The sequence below is a fragment of the Lampetra planeri genome, chromosome 4, assembly GCF_965212315.1.
Source record: "Lampetra planeri chromosome 4, kcLamPlan1.2.h2, whole genome shotgun sequence".
Taxonomy (NCBI): Eukaryota; Metazoa; Chordata; class Hyperoartia; order Petromyzontiformes; family Petromyzontidae; genus Lampetra; species Lampetra planeri.
In genome coordinates, this window is record NC_136110.1 from 6376930 (window position 1) to 6396814 (window position 19885).

Consider the following 19885-nt stretch of genomic DNA (forward strand, 5'->3'; position numbering starts at 1 on the left):
AGCAAGGGAACGTAGTGCCACGTGCCATTACCATTCGCAACGACTGCTTGTAAAATAGCCATGTAATGCCTTAATGGAGCCACCACGTGGAATGCTTTTGAATGCAAAACAAACAGAGCCACCTTGTAAACGAGCTTTTTTGTAGTTCAATGGACTACTCTGTATACAGTTACTCAATTGAACGTGAACAAGGACTTCTTGTAAAACTACACACACGATTCAGCTTAATGGGGGCACACACAGGCTCTCTCTTATCTGCAGTGGCACCACTACTTGTGTATCCCTAAGGATATCTTAATCGATATGAATGACATTCACTCGGTATACAAATATAGTAAGAGTAAATGTCCTTTACACAAAACTCATTGGGTGTCAAAACTCTATATTTTTTCACGAGGGTGCTGATTTGGAACGTTTGCCCAATTACATTTTTCACGAGTGTTTGGCTCCATGTGAGAAGAAATTTGAGTACCAATAGAATGCTCGCGGATTTGAGAGAGTAATGCTCAAAGCGCCGGACGGATGGATTCATAACGTCCTCGCTGCAACGGCCATCTCCTGGCCATATTCAAGCCGATACCTACTCTGAAAAGCATCGTGTGGTGCGTGGATCAGATGCATGCATGTATGTAGAACTTCTTTGTGTGGTGCGTGGATCAGATGCATGCATGTATGTAGAACTTCTTTGTGTGGTGCGTGGATCAGATGCATGCATGCATGTATGTAGAACTTCTTTCGCACCGTACATTAGCCAACCGTGCTCCGGACACAAGATGAAGCCAAGTAAAAACTAAAAATATCGGGCTTCATGTAAACGCACTGCTCATTAAACTTTCAGGCAAAATAAAGCCGGATAACAATTGTGCGTATTAGTGCAAATTTTTTGGGGTATTTTTGGATTGTGGTTTAACGCATATATTCCACAATTTAAACTTCCACATTTGTCTTTATAGCCCTTCTAAAACATAATTAGAAATTAAATAATTTGCCTACTCAGTGAGTTATTATTATCGACTGTATTTGTTTAATTCCGGAACTTTAATTGAATGTCAGCGTGTTGCACATTGAACAGCGGAGGCGTAGAGTTTGGCAAATCACCATTGTGTCTGTGTATATAAAGAAGGCCTATTATAGGAAACATTATTTTTGGTGCCTTGGAATGTTTTGACAATTACGTTGTGATTCAGACACTAGAATACTTTTATAAATTGGCACATAGCTGAACTTACGTAATAGACAGAAAATAACTTAAATGGTTGAGGAAACATTTAAGTAATGTGCAGAAAATAGTAGTGATCTCATAAGCATAATCCAAATTGATGATGTCATATTCATAAAAAATATATAATTACAGTCTTTGCACCTCCACTAATGAATTGTGTGATGATAAAAATATATTATTGGGCCTTCTTAGCTAGTTATCACGACGTCGCTTAATTAAACAGAAACCAAACTTTGAAAGGCGATAACACACAACACTCAAGCTAAACAATGACAGCTGTTTAAATAAAGGCATCACAAGACAGACCTAAATGTTGGGAATCTTGGGCTGTGAGTTGACAGCTCTGATCTGGCATGTGGGCACAATGACAAAGATCTCCCATATAGCCTTGACAGACTGTTAAGGCAAGTGCTGTTATCAAGCACCAATGAAGGCCAGATTGGCACACGAGGAGGTGGGTGACCAGTACCACACCCGGTCGCCTTTGTCTCATTCGTGTCGATGTTTACACACCATACAAGGTACTCATTTGAGTCGACCTAGGTGAGGCTCCGGACCAGTTCAGATAATAGTCGCTGGTGTTGGCCTTGAGCACGAATGGAACTCAGGTGGCCGGGTTCGTAGTGCAGCGCGCTAACTGCGACAATACCGCTCCCTTTGTGGGCACGCCAACGTGTACATACTCGGCAAGCAGAGGCCTGCTCGCAGGCAAAGCGCCGAACCCATTCCAATTCCACAGAAAGTGATCTCCCCCCCCCGCCCTGCTGCAAACAGAGTGTGACTCTTCTGACAGTGACACACCGTGCCTGAAATAGCATCGGGCAGCAGCTTCGGATGACTCGACGTGTTTCAGCATAATTAAAGAATTCTTTTGCAGCTGCACCCAGCGGTGCCTGTGCCTTCCGGGGTACCACAGACTGACAAGTTGAGAGGCTGGGAAAGGACTCAGAATAGACCTCTGCTTCACTCACTCTTGTTCGGATGTGGGCTGTGACTAGCCGTGGCTCTGTGAGAAGCACTAGGTTTGTTCATCAGTTGTCGAGTTGTCGATAACCATGTACAGAGACCCTATTATTGATTTGAAAAGTCATGGGAACAACAATCAAATCCAGTTCCCATTGCAGCAACGGTGGAATAAGTCGGCACTCGAGAAAGTTCAAACCGTGCAGCACGTTTCAATGTTATTTGTCGCATGCCAAGCCTTCACATGATATATATACACATATACATATATATACAAATCTGCAGCCCTTGGCTGGATGAAGGCCTTACTGTTATACTGGGCATGGTACGCGTCTGAACATACTTGACTTCGCTAGTCAGTGTGGGCTGGTGAATGATGGTAATTCATGAAACTGCAAAAAAAAAGTTACGACCATATAAAGTACCAACTGTGGCTCTGTGAGTTCCACACATCATGCAGGGCCTGTAAAGCTAGAACATGATGAGGTTTGTATCTGAGAGATCAAGGGCTCGCATTGCCCCGTGTATTGAGCTGTGAAATAACTTTGAATCATCCACTGGTATTCAGTTAGGAGAAAGTGTGTTGCTGTTGATTGGGAAAAAGTCAACGATATTTGATGAACGCCTGGCAACAATGTCTGGTTAAATATAAATGAATTCATTGTTATTCTTGGTTCTTTCGGTAAAGTCATGTAGATAAAAAAAGAAAAAAAAATGTAATAAAAAAAATAGCTTTTCTTATTTTCAACGTATTAAAAAAAAAGTTTTTTTTGTTTTCTATCTACGTGACTTTACCGAAAGAACCAAGAATATGAATTCCTGCAGTCACGAAAGTTTTAAGTCAAAATTTAATTTATTCTGCGTAGGGTGTAGAGATGCAGTTGCCATGGTGGCGAGATGTTAACTACCTCGCCAGGTATACAGGTGGTTATGGGTTCGATCCCAACCCTGACACCTGTATATTTGGAGTTTGCATGTTCTCCCCATGGTCGTGTGGATTTTTCTTCGGGTCCTCCGGTTTTTCCTTCCACATTTATAAATATGTGTTTAGAGTATTTGTCTGCTATACATTTCCACATGATAAGCCGCTTCATTGACCTATCATTTGTGACCAGGTCACTTATGAAAAAGAGCTATACAGATCAGTGGGCCTTACCTGGTAAAAAAAATAAAATAGTGTTTTTTAGATGCTATACATATCAAAGCGGATTTTTTTTTGTATAGCATTTGCCACGTAAACCTGGCCTGCATTTTCCCGAGGTCCTCAGTCTAAAATGATGACTTGCTACGGCGTGCTCAGAATCCGAACCGGGGAAACCAGCGGCCATTCACAAAGTGGTGGTTGCATCATTGCTCACACGTGTGCCGTGCCGGTCTTTGTGGCCTCCGGCTTAGCGGCGCTTGCCCAAGACGGTTGTCTCCGTTGCTTAACCGGGAGTTTTTTCCCCCCCCCCTCCCCCCTTCCAGTGGTGGGTTTGGACATCCAGGATGAGATGGGGCGGCACGAGGTGGGGTTCATCGAGAACTCAATAAAAATCCCACTCAACGAGGGCAGCGGCTGCCGGTTTGAAGGAGTTTTCCTCATTAACAAGGTGTTCAAACGTCACATCCTGCGGCAATTTAAATTTGGGCTATTTTTACATTATTATTGATGTTACGAGCCAAAGGGAAAATATATCAACATATGCTTTTTACTTGTACGCGGCAGGCCTTCATCAAAGCCTCACTTGAAGAACCAATTTTAATTAATAAATATTTAACCCCTGTAGAGGTTAGAAAGAGTAAGGTTATAAACAAGAGAGTACCATTGCACGTTAAATAATGAACACATTGTGAAATATGCCTCTGCACATGAAATACTTTGTTTATTGGCCTATGAAGTTGTTTAACAGGCCTGACTGCTGACAAGAAACACTGATTATTATCGAAACCGGTCCACAGTCTGCCTGCAGAAAAACAATGGCCTGAACGTCCCAAATGTCGATGGACAGAAAAGAGAGTGAATATATTTTACGTGCAGTGACAGATTTGTTGTGTTCGTCACTTGTAATTACGGTGCCTGATGGGAATGATGCGATTCACGCTTGAAAATCATCAAGCCGACCGGCATGTAAGTAATGATACAACGATGTAGCCATTACAGCTATTACAGCCACAAACCGATTCTCGCGGTGCAGCAACGTTCGGTCCCCCGTTATCTGTAATCCTATTTCGCAATTGACAAGGCTCACTTCACAGGCTGTCTCGCGTCTGCGATGGGCTCCCCTGCGGGGGCGGGGGGTGGCGGAAATTGCAAATATTTCAGGTGGAGGGCTAGAGTGAGAATGAAAGTGCAGCCTGCGAATGACTTATTTTTTTTGCGATCAATATACAGTACGGCCTTATTTTCTCTTTTTTTTTTTTTAAACGTCGGCAAAACGCGTGTCTAATGCTTGCAGGTCCCGGGCAATTTCCACGTGTCGACGCACAGCGCGCTCATGCAGCCAGAGAAGCCGGACATGACGCACACGATCCACAAGCTCACCTTCGGAGAGAAGATTTATGTAAGCACGAGAAGGCAGAGAGGTTATCTCTGTGCACACAGGCTGCATCGCTGCTGCCGCCGCTGCCGCCACTGCCGCCACTGCCGCTGAGGAGGACTGATGTTGGAACGCCACGGGAAGTGCGGCTGTTTGAATCGCAAGGGTCATTTTGTGACTTGGGGGTGGAGCGGTGGCCAGCGGTGGTGTCGTCAACCCATTGGGGGTTGGGGGGGGGGAACTGAGCACAAATTATAACAAAAATTGTATTCAAGTATTTTCGGAGCGGCCCCCCACCCCCTTTCAGTTTCTAAGCTCCTAGTGAGATGAGAGAAGAGATTGTGGACAGCAGGAAGAGATTTAGTGGAGATGAGAGAAGAGATTGTGGACAGCAGGAAGAGATTTAGTGAGATGACAGAAGAGGGCTGCAGGCAAAATATAAATTCTTGAGAAATTTTGATTTTTATGTTTATCAGGATCTGAATTCGAGCTGACATTTGGTGCATCTTTTTTTTTATAAATCTGGGGATCCTCTTCAGCTGCTTGGGGCCTCAAGCTTCCGCTTACTTTGCTGATGCCTAGCGCCATAGCCGGCGGTGGCACAGTGGTTAGTGCACTGCCGTATAAACCCGGCCACCTCCGTTCGATTCTCAGCCGCGGCGAGCATTAGCGGCGAGTGATATCTGAACCAATCGTCCTGGGTGCCTTTTTCACCGACCTACACTGAACGGCACGGTGAAGCATGGTCATACGACCTTCATGACGTATATAGTGCGGAGATAGCTTTACGAAGTAGTGGGTTGTCAGAGGGCTGTACATTTCTTCGTGATTTGCAACAAGAAAAACGCTTGCAAATTAAACATTGTTGGGCTCTGCGCATCGCATTCTTTCGTAATGTTTGATGTTTTTGTTGTTGTTTTACTTTGTTTTTAAAGGGAGCAAACATTCAGGGTGCATTCAACGCTTTAAAGAACACCGATCGCATCGAATCAAACCGTGAGTTTATTGTACACGGCGTTCCCATTCTGACGCGCATTCACATTCTTCGAATTTACTGAGTATTACGTTCAATTTCCTTGGCGTACACACAAGCAAATGAAAACAATTAAGTACATTATAGAGACACTACGAATCCAAATGATAATTTAAGTAATATATGGGTAATTATACACTAACGGAATAAAAAAGGGCAAGTGCGTAAGAACATTTAGAAACTGATGAGTGATGCCTCTGTCAAATTATCCGATTTTCAGGAATTGCACGGCATGCTGTGGTTCCATTTCTGTACAATTGACATTTAACCAAATGTAAACATGATAAATATTCAAATTTATCTTTCTGGAAGCTCGAGTTGTGACTGTGCACTCGCCAGCGGTTTCCATGAATTGTCACGATTTGAAGCACGGCTCATCTCCCTAACATCCCAAATACCACGGTGGCGAGAGGGGCGCCGTGGTGCTGTGATGTTAGATACCTCGCCTGGTATGCAGGAGGTCGTAGGTTTGATTCCGACCCTGACTCCTGCTGTATATTTGGAGTTTGCATGTTCTCCCCGTGGTCACGTGGATTTTTCTGGCAGGCCCTCTGATTTTTCCCTCCACAATTTAGAAACACACGTTGAGAGTGTTTGCTTGCGATAAAATTCCACGTCACAGGCCACTAAGTTGGGCTATCATTTGTGGGCAGGTCACTTCTGAAAAAGAGCTATATAGCTCAGTGGGCCATACCTGGTAAAATAAAAAATTGTGTAGTTTAAGTTGAATTGATATAAACCCACATAGAATGTGGTTATCCGACTCGGCAGCAGTGCCCACCATGAAATGTAACAGTCAGTCACCTTTACGGACTGATTCAGGATAAACGATGAGCTGTAGTACTTGTTTTTCTTATTTTCTTCACAGCCCTCTCCTCCTACGATTACATCATCAAGATTGTGCCGACGGTCTATGAAGACGTTAAAGGACACCAACAACTCTCTTACCAGTACACCGCAGGATTCAAGGTCAGTTGAAGGAGCTTCTTGGATGGCAGTGTACCATGCCAATCATTGTCAACCATGGTCAATGCGCTGCTGGATGAAGGCCAGAGGTCGCAAACGGGTTTTGATTTCTTACCTGTACCCGGCCCCGGCCGCACAAGGGTCGCAAATGGGTACCCGTACCCGTACCCGGCCGGGTACGAGTACCCGTACCTGTACCCTACCCGAAATGAGTGACAAACGGTTATTCACCAGTGACTCACGGCCTACCCGTACCCGGCCGCACCAGGGTCGCAAACGGCTACCCGTACCCGGCCGGGTACGGGTAGCCGGGTATCGGGTAGGGTACGGGTATCGGGTACCCGGTTGCGACCTCTGATGAAGGCCTCCCCAAGCCACCGCCTCCTCTCAGGATCCTGTGATGTAACAATCCACTTGGCACCTGCTTGCACGCCAGCTGATTTTCATGGGTCCCACCTCCTCGGTGGGTATCCTCTAGGATGTTCGTTCCGATCCTTGGTATATTGTCACAAAAAAGTGTAGCAATGGTTAATGATGGGCTGCTAAAGAGGAAATCCACTACCTCAAGTGCCACGTCGTGAGATGAAGTGGCCAGTTGTAACTCTTCCAGGGCTGATATGTAGAATGTCCCATCGCAGAACGTCTTCCGAAATCTCTACACATGACCCCTTTATCAAAATCGAGGTGTCGTACTTTCCCGTGCGCCCTGCTGTAGAGATATTTGTTACGTGGTTGCCGAAACAATTTTTTTTTTATTCCCACAGCGGAAATTGTTAACCAAGGAAAGTAAAAAAGTTATTTAATATAATTGGGTTTTTCTTTTGTACAGTCATTGGTGGCCGGGGTGAGAATCTGAACCCGCTGCTACTTGGGAGAACCCGGTTGAATCACAGATGCTCACGGTGTTTAGACCCAGGTCTCAGCGGCACACCTGTGTCTTACGTTTTCAATTTAAATTAAAAAAACGAATCTTTCCGTGCATCGTATGTGGTTTATAACTGATGTGGCGACCGTTAAAAATGTTCATAGCAAGGTGTTAGAATAATACACAGACATGTAGCAGCTTGTTTTTATAAAAAACATAGTTTCCCCCCTCATTCATACAGGGTGGCCCAAGAATGAGTTAATCCACAATAAGCGTACATGGTTATTTACAGGACATATATATTTTTTATTCTTAATATAAAAACGACAATAGGTATTTGCATCAACATCATAAGCATGTGTTAGTCCAAAAGTCGAGGCACATTTTTTCAGACAGAGATGATGAGCAGGGCCCTCGAGTTCCTCCGTGGTTTTTCAGCCACTGCCGCCTACTCCAAGCTTGGGGCTCTTCCAGCTTGAAATCAAACTACAACTAAACCATTTATATTTTACCAGGTAAGGCCCACTGAGGTGTGTAGCTTTTTTTCAATAGCGACCAGGCCATAAATGATAGCTGAACGGAGTAGCATATCAAGCGGAAATTTATCGAAGTCAAATACTCTAAACGCATGTTTATAAATGTAAAGGGGAAAAACCGGAGGATTCGTAGAAAAATCCATGCGACCACGGGAAGAATATGCAAACTCCAAATATACAGACGTTGGGATCGAACCCACGACCTCCTTTATACCAGGCGAGATAGTTAACATCTCGCTACCGTGTCACCATTTTTTTGTTAACACAGAAATCAAATGTCTGTTAACTTTTCAGATTGTTTGCCTTCGTTCTTTACACATTTTTGGACGACACCCGCTCTGCTACGCGATGAGAGAGATTCGGTAGCAGAAATCCGTTTTGTCTCTAGTCACCGTGTCTCTTTCATCTTTGCCCGGAAATGTAAATGAAAGCTAAATAAAGGACAATTACTAAATTATTATTATTAAAGTATTTTTTAAAATTAATTAGATGTATACTAAAATAGTTGGAAAATAAGCCTGGCTGTGGCACGGTGTTAATGTTATCGGCTGCTCACATTTTGTTTACGCCTCCTATGTAAATATATCAGCTATATAATTTAATATAGCACCAATAAACTTTGCACATTCTATTTTAGTCACTGCAGAAAAAAAAGATGAGGCTGAGCGTTCACTTCCTGCACGATGTGGGTTATAATTACGCTCAGTAAATACATTGATTTGATTATCAACATGTGCAATCATTAACTTCCACACCAGCAAAGGGCCCACATTTTCATTTTCCTCGCTGTTCAACGTTACATTTATCATGAAGGCCGCCCCTAATGTCCTGGTTTAGTTTAGTTGGCCTCTGTAAAGTGTCGCTGTCAAATGTGTAATAGCTAACGGAACTGAATCGAAGCTAAGTTGTGCAGGAGGGCGTGAAAGCAATTTGCTAATTGATGGCAGCAGCAGCAGGTTTGTTTGTGTAACTGGGACAAATTCACGGCACCCTCTCTTGAGAAAAAAAAACCCCCAGGTACAGTGCATGGTGGCCCAGTGAGCTGACGGCTCGGAGAGACTGGATACGATACGCAGCGGATCTGTTGACAAAGTCAGTCTCTGTTTACACACAGGCACCACTCGGCTTTAAAAATGTCCATTTCCTTCCGGTTCGGCACGGCTGGTGTTTCATGTGGCTTTAAAAGGATCACAGTTGTCTTTTAATCTCCAGCTGGGGGGCGGGGGGCAGGGGGGGGGTTGGGAGGAATGGGATGGGATATGGGCCAGGAGGAAGAGAAGGGGAGGGGTGGGTGGATCGGTGGGTGTGTGTGTGGTGTTAGGTTCAGGCAGAGGGAGAGGTGCTGTTCAGTGGGGATATTGAATGGAGGTTACGGGAGCCACCAGTTGGGGGTGGTGGGGGCGGGGTGCGGCGGGGGGGGGGCATTTTCCTGATTGGATTTCACGCGGCGCAGGCCGCGAATTTGGCTCTCGATGCTCATCAGCAGATAGCACCTGCCAAGGCGCTGGCCACTTTGATGCAAGGCAGTCGGTGTGGAACTCGGCCACTTGACTGGGGATGTGAATTGGCTTACTTGTGAAAACGACCAAGCACTTTGTTGCCAGATGGGACATTCGTCCAGGAAGTGTGTGTCCCCTTTTTTTTTTAAACAGCCGCAGGCCATCAAGAGAAATGGCCCTGCGGTGTGATATTAACTGGGACCTGAAAGGTTCCACAAGACGTGCAGTGTGCATCACTGCCTAAATCCTTAGCCAAAATGTCAACGAGTTTTAGAGAAATTACACTTAGCATCTGCAAACAAAGGAGGTAAGCATCGAGCTACGTGCGTATATGAGTCATCCCAATGTTGCTGCCTTTGTTCGTAAAGATTAGTTGGGATTGAAAGTTATTTTGAAAAAAATCTACAATTGTCTTCGATTGTAGGCATGTCTGCTTCATTGTCACATTGCGTGTTCTCCCTTGTGCCTCAAAAACAAATCTAATTACCAACATATATCCTGCTCGTTATTAAGGAAGGGAGCTAAAACTGCTCAAAGTGGCTTTGCGGGGAATGTCAAAAGGAACGAGAGGTATTGAAACGAAGGATCAATTTTTTTTGCCGAGGTGGCATTTGCCCACCGGAAAGAATTCCAATTATCGTTATGATGTAAGGATACATTTAAATCTATTAATCTGCTTAGCCCATAAGGGGATTAAGCTGAGCTTTTTTTCTTGGTGCCATTCCGGCCACTGTTTAATGGCGGCATCGTTTGCGCACTTCCGCGCCATTCTCGTAAGCACCCTCGCACATGTGCGCGTGTTTTCTCGTGCCATCCTGGGGTGGTGTCATCGCGCGTTTGCGTGCGTGTGTGTGTGTGCACGTGTGTGTGCACGTGTGTGTGCACGTGTGTGTGTGCACGTGTGTGTGTGCACGTGTGTGTGTGCGTATGTATGTTGAACTTTTTTCGCACTGTACGTAGCCAATGTGTGCTCATCGGAGGTGCGGGGGGCCTGTTCCGGCATTGACGTGCATCCATGTGCCGAGCGGTGGCGCGGTGGTTGGTGCACAGCGGTGATTAAATTAACCAGTTTTGGCCATCCCCTAGGTCGACTCAGCCTCAAATGAGTACCTGCTGCGGTATGTAAAACATCAGCACTGGGGAGACAAAGGTGGCCGTGCGTGTTGCCGGCCAGGCCACCTCGTACGCCCACGGCGGCCTTTCTTAGGCGCTCGCTAACGGCATTCGCCTTACTTGTTGTGGCTTTGTGCGTCCACCCCTGTCCACCCCACGCGTGGTCAGGAGTACATGGCATACAGCCACACGGGGCGCATCATCCCGGCCATCTGGTTCCGCTACGACCTGAGCCCCATCACTGTGAAGCACGTGGAGAGGAGGCAGCCCGTGTACCGCTTCATCACCACGGTGAGTGAGCGCCGGCACCATCAGTGTTGCTTGAAAATGGTCGGATTTTTGTTTATTTGCGCACGAAGGACAAAGATCTCTCGCATATGCATGCGAAGTCAGTGAGCGTATAGGAAAGGCGCTGCACCCCAGTGCTAATGGTAACACACCCCACACGAGTCACTAACTCATGGCTGAGTAAACCTAGTGCCAGTCACAGTACGGGCTCCAACACCGCTTGCCGACTGATGTTAGCCATGGTTGCAAATCGAAACTTAGGTCACTGGCTGTGCTAACCAGACTGCGTCAACGCTCATCAGAAGCACACATGCACACACATGCACACACATGCACACACATTGTCATGTATATATTGACACATCCATAGACATGTAAATTGGCAGTCTCATGCACACAATGGAGGATGAGCGATCTACCAACTCTGCATCTAAAATCATTGAGTCCAGGGCAGCAACGTTCGCGCGCCCAAAAATTCGTTCTCCGGTTTTATTGTTGAAAATTAATTAGGTATCAAGGGAGTCGGTGGGGGGGGTGGGAGGGGGAAGTGGTGGTGGGGGAGGGGAGGATTTGTCCAGCTCAGAGATTGACTTTGGTGACTCACAGTTGCAAATTTTTTTGTATCCGGGTCAGCAGGGGTTAATTCCCACTGTCCTCGTGAATCATGCACAGCATTCGGAGCACGCCACCGGCTGTTTAGACGGGAACGGGGGCGACTCATCCCGTCCGACTCGCCCCACGGACGCGATCGCCCTCTCCTGAGGACTGCGGCCTCGGAGGCGAGTTTGTCCCCTGCTAATCCCGGCCCCAATGCCACCATCTGTGGTCACCTGGCTCTAAACCTTGTGTGGTCACCTATCCCGGCCCTGGCCAGGTTTGGACCGTGCTTGTTGGCTTGAAGGATGCCAATAAGGTCAGGCTGCAGGAAGGTATGCCCTCCGTGGCCGTGGCCTCTGGAAAAAAGACAAGTTGCCGTGAGTGGAAGGGGATCTAAAACATGCACGTTTGGGGAAATGTGTCGCGGCTCCGGCCATCTGCGCAGGCTGTGGCGACTTTTTAAAATGAAATGCCACGAGCTAAGCTGTCACATCCTATTCTCACTTCCACTCACTTTGTGGCATCTGCCGCCTTCGGTACAGAGAGCATTGGGTTCTTGACACGTGAACAGGTGTTCACATGTCAATTCTGTCGGGACGCTGATACTGAAACAGCAGCTGAACAGTGGCAAGAGTGTGTCGGTGAGCGTTGTTTCATGAATATATTCTTTGACGGTATGTGTTGGTATATTAGAATACCGAATAACATTCTTATTTGCACTAAAGATGTACATCAGGGTGCTGGTGTACACAATAACGTTCAGTCACCGTTGGGAAAGCAGTGTACAGGCAATGGCCTCCATCTGCCTGTATCCCCATAACGCAGCCGAACTTCTCTTTTGTCCTACGGAGAAAATTTAATTTCGCAAAATTGATACCTTAAGTGAAAATTATACCGTGTTTTACCCCTCCATTTTGATCGCCGAAAAACGATTTAAGTGCGGCTCTCTGCACCGTTCTCTCTCTCGTTTCCTCCGACACCATAAAAAAACGCGCACACACACAAAAGCCACCGTTCACCATCAACAAATGGGAATGGCGTGCTGTGGATGCCACCATTTGGCAACACTGCCAGTGACATTTCTGTGCTTGAATTTCCGGCGCCGGCAAAAGCTTTGGCGATAAACCCACCGATCTAATGTGTGGCGCCCGTTGCCAAAAGCTCTTTGTTTAAGCGAGAGCGCACCTGCTTCACACACTGCTGTGATAAACATGCTTGGGTGTGAGACGGCGGTGTGGATTAGCACAGTCAGGCACTTTAAGGTGCTGGAAGGGTGCCGGGGAGATGCTGGGCGGGTTTATGGGACGTTGCGGGGAAAGGAGCAGGTGGTGGTGCTCGTAGTGATGGTGCTGCTGATGGTATTGGTGGTGGTGGTGCGGTGGTGGTGCGGTGGTGGTGCGGTGCTGGTGCTGGTTGTCGTGCCGGTGGTGCAGCTTCTGGTTGTAGTGGTGGTGCTGATTGTTGCTGTTGGTAGAGGTAGTTGTGGTGCTGGTGTTTGTGGTGCTTGAGGTAGTGGTGCTGCTTGTGGTGGTGGTAGTGGCTAGCACGCTGCACCATCAACCCGTTGACCCGAGTTGGATTCCCGTTGAATCGGTCGCAGGCCTCCCTGAGCTCGCATTAGCGTGAACATCGCGGCTAGAGAGACAAAGGCGGCCGGGCGTGATGCTGGCCACCCCCACCCCCTCGTGTGCCGTGACGGTCTTCTTCATAGGTGCTTGCTCACAGAATTTCACTCAACAGTCTTTTAAGGCTATCCGAAGGATCTTTGTATTTTGCGGTGGTGCTGGTAGATGTGGTGGTGCTGGTGGTGTTATTGTTGGTGTTGGCAATGGTGCTGCTACTGCTGCTGTTGATGGTTGTTGCTGTTGATCTGCTGCTGTTGCCGACACGACGCGGAAGCTTTGGTCGTGGGAGCCGGCACCGGGGGGGCGGCGGTGGCGACGGGTCGGGCGCTCGGTGGCCGGGATGCTGACGGCAGTTGACGTGGACCGCCCCCCTCCCCTCGCCACCCCGCCTGTCGAGCGTACGCACTTCCTGTGACGGCACCACCGACTCGATTACAAGCGACCGTGTCGGCCACCCCCCCCCCCCCCGACGTGGCCATCCGCATGCCGAACTCGATACAGACAAGAGGCTGGCCCAGGGCTCTTCCCGGTGCTGCCCTTCTTGTCTCTGGCTTCTCCGGACTGAAACCCAATCCGGCCGCTTTGCATGAAGCACAACAACAGCAAAAAAAGAAGAAGAAAATTCCCCTCCACCCCCTCCGTGGAGGCGTTCATTGGCTCCTGTCTTCATGCGGATGTTAAAGATTCCATGACACCCTCGGGTTGGACTGGGCCGTGGCTAAATTCAGATGCCCTCTGCAAGTGTTGCATTATGTAGGGATGCGAGTACGCGGGTCGTGGGTTTGTCCGTGCGTGAGTGCGTGGATGTGTATGGTCATAAGCGCTTATGTGAGTGTTGATTATTTGTTATCGACTACTTTATAAGCAGGCGAGAGCACGGTGAGACTTACCGTGTGCTCACCCAGGGAGGACCTGGGTCAAAGAAAGCAGTGCAGTAAACGTGCGATGAAGGTCAATAGCAGTGGCATACAGAACCTTAAATGATGCAAAAAGCATTAATCATTAATGACAGTCGAACATTAGACTTTAAATAGAACTTTAGTTTAAGTAGAATATGGCCTGTCACCAAACCGCACTGGTCAGCGTTGTGAAGTATGGTAACACAACCCCATGAGCAACACAGTGCAGGGAGGAGGTCTTTATCCAGACGTGGATTGACAGAAGGCTGTAAATCATACTCATTGTATTAAGTACATTTTGCACACGGCATCAAGTAATGGTAAAAATCACTTGCATTCATACTAACTGAAGGATTGGTCTTAATTTCCATGACATACAGTGCGAAAGAAGTGCAACATACATGGCAAGGATTGGTTATTAAATATAAGAGATGTGGTAATATTACACATCAGAAGGCACTATCAAAGCCTGTTTGGAAATGAACTCGTGGAATATGTTGTACAGATGAAATCTTGCGTAAATTCCGTGCCATCGTTGTACATTAAAACTATCACTGTTGGTCAAGGTCAGTCCACTGCTGGATGATGGCCTCCCAAACCACCGCCGTCTCTGATGATTCTGGCACGTAACAATCCAACCAGCACCTGTGCAATGGGGAAAAAAATAAAACATTCTTGAGATGAAGCCCCCAGACCTTACCTGAAGAGTTGTATACGAGTCATCGTTCTTCACGAAAGTCTCCGTTAGACAGACATTACATCGGCATACGAGTCATGTGAATTAGTGGATTTGCAAATGGCTTGGCTACCACCCTAGAGACGCGTCATGAACAAGCCCACTCACTTCTCTTAACAGTTTGAAGAATGTAATTAAACTGCATATGTTATTGTCTGTGCGCTCCTCGTGCAAATGTAGTAAATTGTCACGTATTTAAATTTCGATTTAAAGCTTTCGTGACTGCAGGGATTCATCTTCTTGGTTCTTTCGGTAAAGTCACGTAGAAGGGAAATAATAAAATAATAAAAATAAAACATAATAAAATCATTCTCACGACGTTTCGGCCACAACGCAAGCAGCCGTCCTCAGGTGAAGACCAGGTCTGTCGGGGAGACAGCGTCTGAATGTTGGTCAAGGTCAGTCCACTGCTCATTCAGACGCTGTCTCCCCGACAGACCTGGTCTTCGCCTGAGGACGGCTGCTTGCGTTGTGGCCGAAACGTCGTGAGAATGATTTTATTATGTTTTATTTTTATTATTTTATTATTTCCCTTCTACGTGACTTTACCGAAAGAACCAAGAAGATTGTCACGTATTATTAGCATTCGTGAAGGATGATAACTAGAGCATCTGGTTTCAATCAGCATATAAAGTTTGTATAATTGTATGATAGTTTGTATAATAACTGTTCTCAAAACATTTGAAACAGTCCTGTAATATGTTTCTAGTGTCCGCACATGTGAGTGTGTTTAGCCAATGGGGTCTGCATTCAGTTGATAACCCTGCATTGATTTAATGAGCGGGAGATAATTACTGAGTACAAACTCACCAATACAAATAAATCATTTCGTGCCATGAGCAATAGTAGAATTTGTAGTAGAACAATGTGTTGATTGCCTCGTGTATTTTTAGGCACGGCGTCTTACATTAATCTAAATTTGTTTTGTGTTACATGGGGAAAGTGGCCCCATCGGAAAAAGGGGGAGGAGTGTGGGTGCCCTCTATCGTTCCCCAGGCAAGGGCTGTGATGAAAATAAGAGTTTCATCACGGTTATATAATTTCGGAGCATGCGCCGTCGGAACGTGCATGCAAGGCTATTTATCATTCCGTATCAGGTTAGCTTGAAAGTAACTCGCTTGCCAATGCAACCTCCAAGGTATCGCCAAGCCTGCTGTTATGTACGCCTGTTAGTTGGGGGTAGGATGATTTGATGAACTGTTGCAATTCCGGATCTTGATTCTCTTTGGGGGGTGGTGGGGGGCGGGGTGATTTTAAAAGTTCATTGAATGATAGCTGCTAAGGTGACGTGAACCAATTACGTAAAACATGCAAAAAAAATTACATTTCTAAACCCTCTTCAATCCACGCTGTTGGATGATTGCCTCTGCACGCTCAAGCCTGGATTTGAACCTGGCGTCTTAGCGGCTCCCGCTCACTGCCCTGACCTCAGAGCTACCTGGCCACCTCCGGCAGTGTCGCCCATTAACAGCACAGCCTGAATACAGGACAACAGTACGTTGCCAATGCATTGTTCAGGACCACCACGACGATGGGATGCCGTCGGTCAGCACACTGGATTTGTAATTCGGACATCATCGGTTTCGAACTCCTGGCGCGGCAGTTGAAATAATGGTGCGAGTTAACCCAATATTCCCACCTCTGTCCATCCAGCAACATTTAGTGGTTACGCCCCATTGAGTCGAGTGGCAGGTCGCGTGCGGTCAGATAAAGTGTGAGTACTCCCTGCCTCTTCCAGGACACTTGGCCAACGTGGAAGAGTAGGCCAAATGCTCTGTCTGTCAATAACTCTCTCTTCGTGAAGGCTCTTCCGTGAGCAGTGGCACGAGCAAGACACCTTTGTATCGCCTTTCTGCCAAAAGGCTGCTTCTCTGTTTTCCTCGCCAGATATGCGCCATCGTGGGAGGTACCTTCACCGTGGCCGGGATAATCGATTCGGTCATCTTCACCGCCTCCGAGGCCTGGAGGAAAGTGCAGCTCGGCAAGATTCAGTGAACGTTGCCAAGCTCCTCCGACGTGGTCCGGCCCTCCTGATGAACCCCCCTCGGACTCGTTGTTGGACTTTTATTTAATTATTAATTTGCTGGGAAGGTGGAGGGAAGTGAAATTCGGGGGTTTACTGGGTGGAGGGTAAGCGGCAAAAAAGCATTTCTGTATAAATCCCCCTGCGATGGGAGTAGTAAAAGGCTTAATTTCAATTGGCACCGTGGCCTCAAATGCACGTCGTCACACTGCAAACTTTAAAAAAATATATTTAGTTTTGGAATAATTTTTAAAACACTGCTCTGTTTCAACGTAAAGTAATTCATCTAAATGGGTGGAATACAGATACTGAACATTATTTAAATGTACTTGTTTTCAGGCCAAAGGAATGTTGGCACATTCCCCAGCGAATGTTATCAGTTTACTAAAATAGGAATTGGGAAGCACTCGCGCTTGAGTATTGCATTTTGTAAATAATAGATTAACTAAAATAACATTGGTTGCAAGCCATTTGGCTATTCCAAAATTATCTTGTTTAGAGAAGTTGGTGACTATATGTAGAGAAGTTGCCTTCTGTTGCGTCCACATCGCTTCATTTGTTTTGCAGGTTGTGCCGGGGTTTTCTCTTCTTGCATTTAGCCTGGTTTTTAAAAACGTTGTGTGCAGATTTAAACAGTCATTTTTGGTGGACACATTTTAACGGCCTCTTTTCATTCAAATTTAAGCCCAAGTCAGGATGTTGGCCTGGCTAAAAAGATAGCGTGTCTACGGCAATATTCTTTTCCATGTTCATTCACCAAAGGGAGGTATTTATTTGGGAGGTGGAAGAATCTAACGGTCACCGTTGAAAAGTCCTGCTTTTGAATGCATGCCATAGTTTTCGATTCGAATAGGCCAGCAAGGATGGGGGCATTTCTTCAAAACCCGACCTGACAGTTGGCTTAGCGGCAGAGCGAGCAGTTCGCAATCAAAATTTTACGAGTTCATATCGTGCTTGGGAGTTGACACAGCCCATCATCCCTCCGGGGTTGTTAAAGTAAGTTACCCACTTTGTGAGGGAAGCCAACAGCGGTTGTCTTTATGTACAGACACATCCCCGCCATAGGATAGTGTGGAATGCCCACCACCGGCTCAGCTGTCAACAGGAAATGACGCGTGTGAATCCCCCGCAAAGATGCGGTGCATTCAATTTACCCCAATGCTTGTTTTGCGAATGACGAATGATAAACACTTGTGTTGTCACGACGCATTAAGTAGCAACAGTTCGGTGGCAAGTGACAGACGTGTGCATCGCAACAACATTGCTTTGGTAAATCCTTCACCTTGACCTGAGCATCTTTCAAATTGTCCGCTTTGCCGTTCGTAGGCTGATTTGAATAGGAAGATCGGATTATTTAATGGCTACTTCCGCCTCTCATGTTAGGTGAAAGGGAAATTCTCATTTATGTAGAGAAATTCAACTTCCGTTGTGGCAATCGCTCTTTAATTTTACTGGCACTACTCTGCTCAAGTACAGAGAGTCTTTATTCTGAGTGATGTGTCGTTCCTCGGGGATGCAGTTTCCAGAGGTGTGGACTCGAGTCATGTGACTTGGACTCGAGTCAGACTCGAGTCATGAATTTGATGACTTGCGACTCGACTTGGACTTGCATAACAATGACTTTGTCCCACCTATGAGATGTGGACTCGAGTCATGTGACTTGGACTCGAGTCAGACTCGAGTCATGAATTTGATGACTTGCGACTCGACTTGGACTTGCATAACAATGACTTTGTCCCACCTCTGAGATGTGGACTCGAGTCATGTGACTTGGACTCGAGTCAGACTCGAGTCATGAATTTGATGACTTGCGACTCGACTTGGACTTGCATAACAATGACTTTGTCCCACCTATGAGATGTGGACTCGAGTCATGTGACTTGGACTCGAGTCAGACTCGAGTCATGAATTTGATGACTTGCGACTCGACTTGGACTTGCATAACAATGACTTTGTCCCACCTCTGGCAGTTTCTACTGATATCAACCGGCCATGAATGTCAGATATATGTATTTTAAATACGCAATAGTGAAACACTAAAGCTGGCGCCATTCAGATCCTCGGTTCCAATCCAGGCTGCTGCCTGCGATTGAACCTCATGTGTAGTGAGTTGATGGTCCGGTCACCAATAACTGCACAAGCAATCTTCTTGGTTCTTTCGGTAAAGTCACGTAGAAGGGAAATAATAAAAATTAAACATGATAAAATCATTCTCACGACGTTTTGGCCACAACGCAAGCAGCCGTCCTCAGGTGAAGAACAGGTCTGTCGGAAAGACAGCGTCTGATTCAGATGCTGTCTTTCCGACAGACGCTGTCTTTCCGACAGACCTGTTCTTCACCTGAGGACGGCTGCTTGCGTTGTGGCCGAAACGTCGTGAGAATGATTTTATTATGTTTTATTTTTATTATTTTATTATTTCCCTTCTACGTGACTTTACCGAAAGAACCAAGAAGATGAATCCCTGCAGTCACGAAAGCTTTAAATCGAAATTTGCACAAGCAATCTGTCGCATTCAATTTGGTTCTGTGCTCAATTTGGCTAAATTCCCGCTCTGAGAATTAAACATATATCTCGACTGGCATGCGACGAATCTCGCTCTCATATGCATCTAACACTTTCTAACTGCAGTTCGCATCAGTGGAAGCTTTGAGTTGGCTTTTGAAGACTTTTCGAAAAAAGCTTACACACTTTGGTGCATTTGTTTAATTTTATTTAAGCCACTGAATGTGCTTTGGTTTGAGTAAATTGTCACGATTTTCTGATGTATCTGGAAGAGCTTATTTTGCTGACATAGCGTGTTGAGGTCACATAAATAATCGGAAATTAACCCTGGAGGCCATGCCTGTCTTGGGCAAGTTGTTTCATTACTCTCCATGGGACGCAAGCACTGATATTATGAATACTAATTGGCCTTGCTAAATATTTATCTTCTTCAGTGTGTACTAATTAACAAGGAAATTATTGGGGCCACACCTAGTGACCAATAGAAGCCATAAAA

At 46.2% G+C, this 19885-nt stretch overlaps 1 protein-coding gene across 2 annotated transcripts in view; it reads left to right on the forward strand.

Annotated features, from left to right (window-relative positions):
* ERGIC1 (endoplasmic reticulum-golgi intermediate compartment 1) overlaps positions 1-19069 on the forward strand; it is a 46929-nt gene extending 27860 nt beyond the window's left edge. The window contains exons 5-10 of one of the 2 annotated variants that reach the window (XM_078593136.1): positions 3653-3777; positions 4624-4728; positions 5640-5700; positions 6606-6706; positions 10885-11007; positions 11641-12944. In XM_078593136.1, coding sequence (XP_078449262.1) covers positions 3653-3777; positions 4624-4728; positions 5640-5700; positions 6606-6706; positions 10885-11007; positions 11641-11766 — 641 coding nt within the window. In that variant the 3' untranslated portion in view covers positions 11767-12944. Of the gene's footprint in view, positions 1-3652; positions 3778-4623; positions 4729-5639; positions 5701-6605; positions 6707-10884; positions 11008-11640; positions 12945-16748 lie in introns of those variants that run through there. The other variant, XM_078593137.1, reaches the window with a different exon arrangement.
* The last annotated feature ends 816 nt before the right edge of the window (positions 19070-19885 follow it).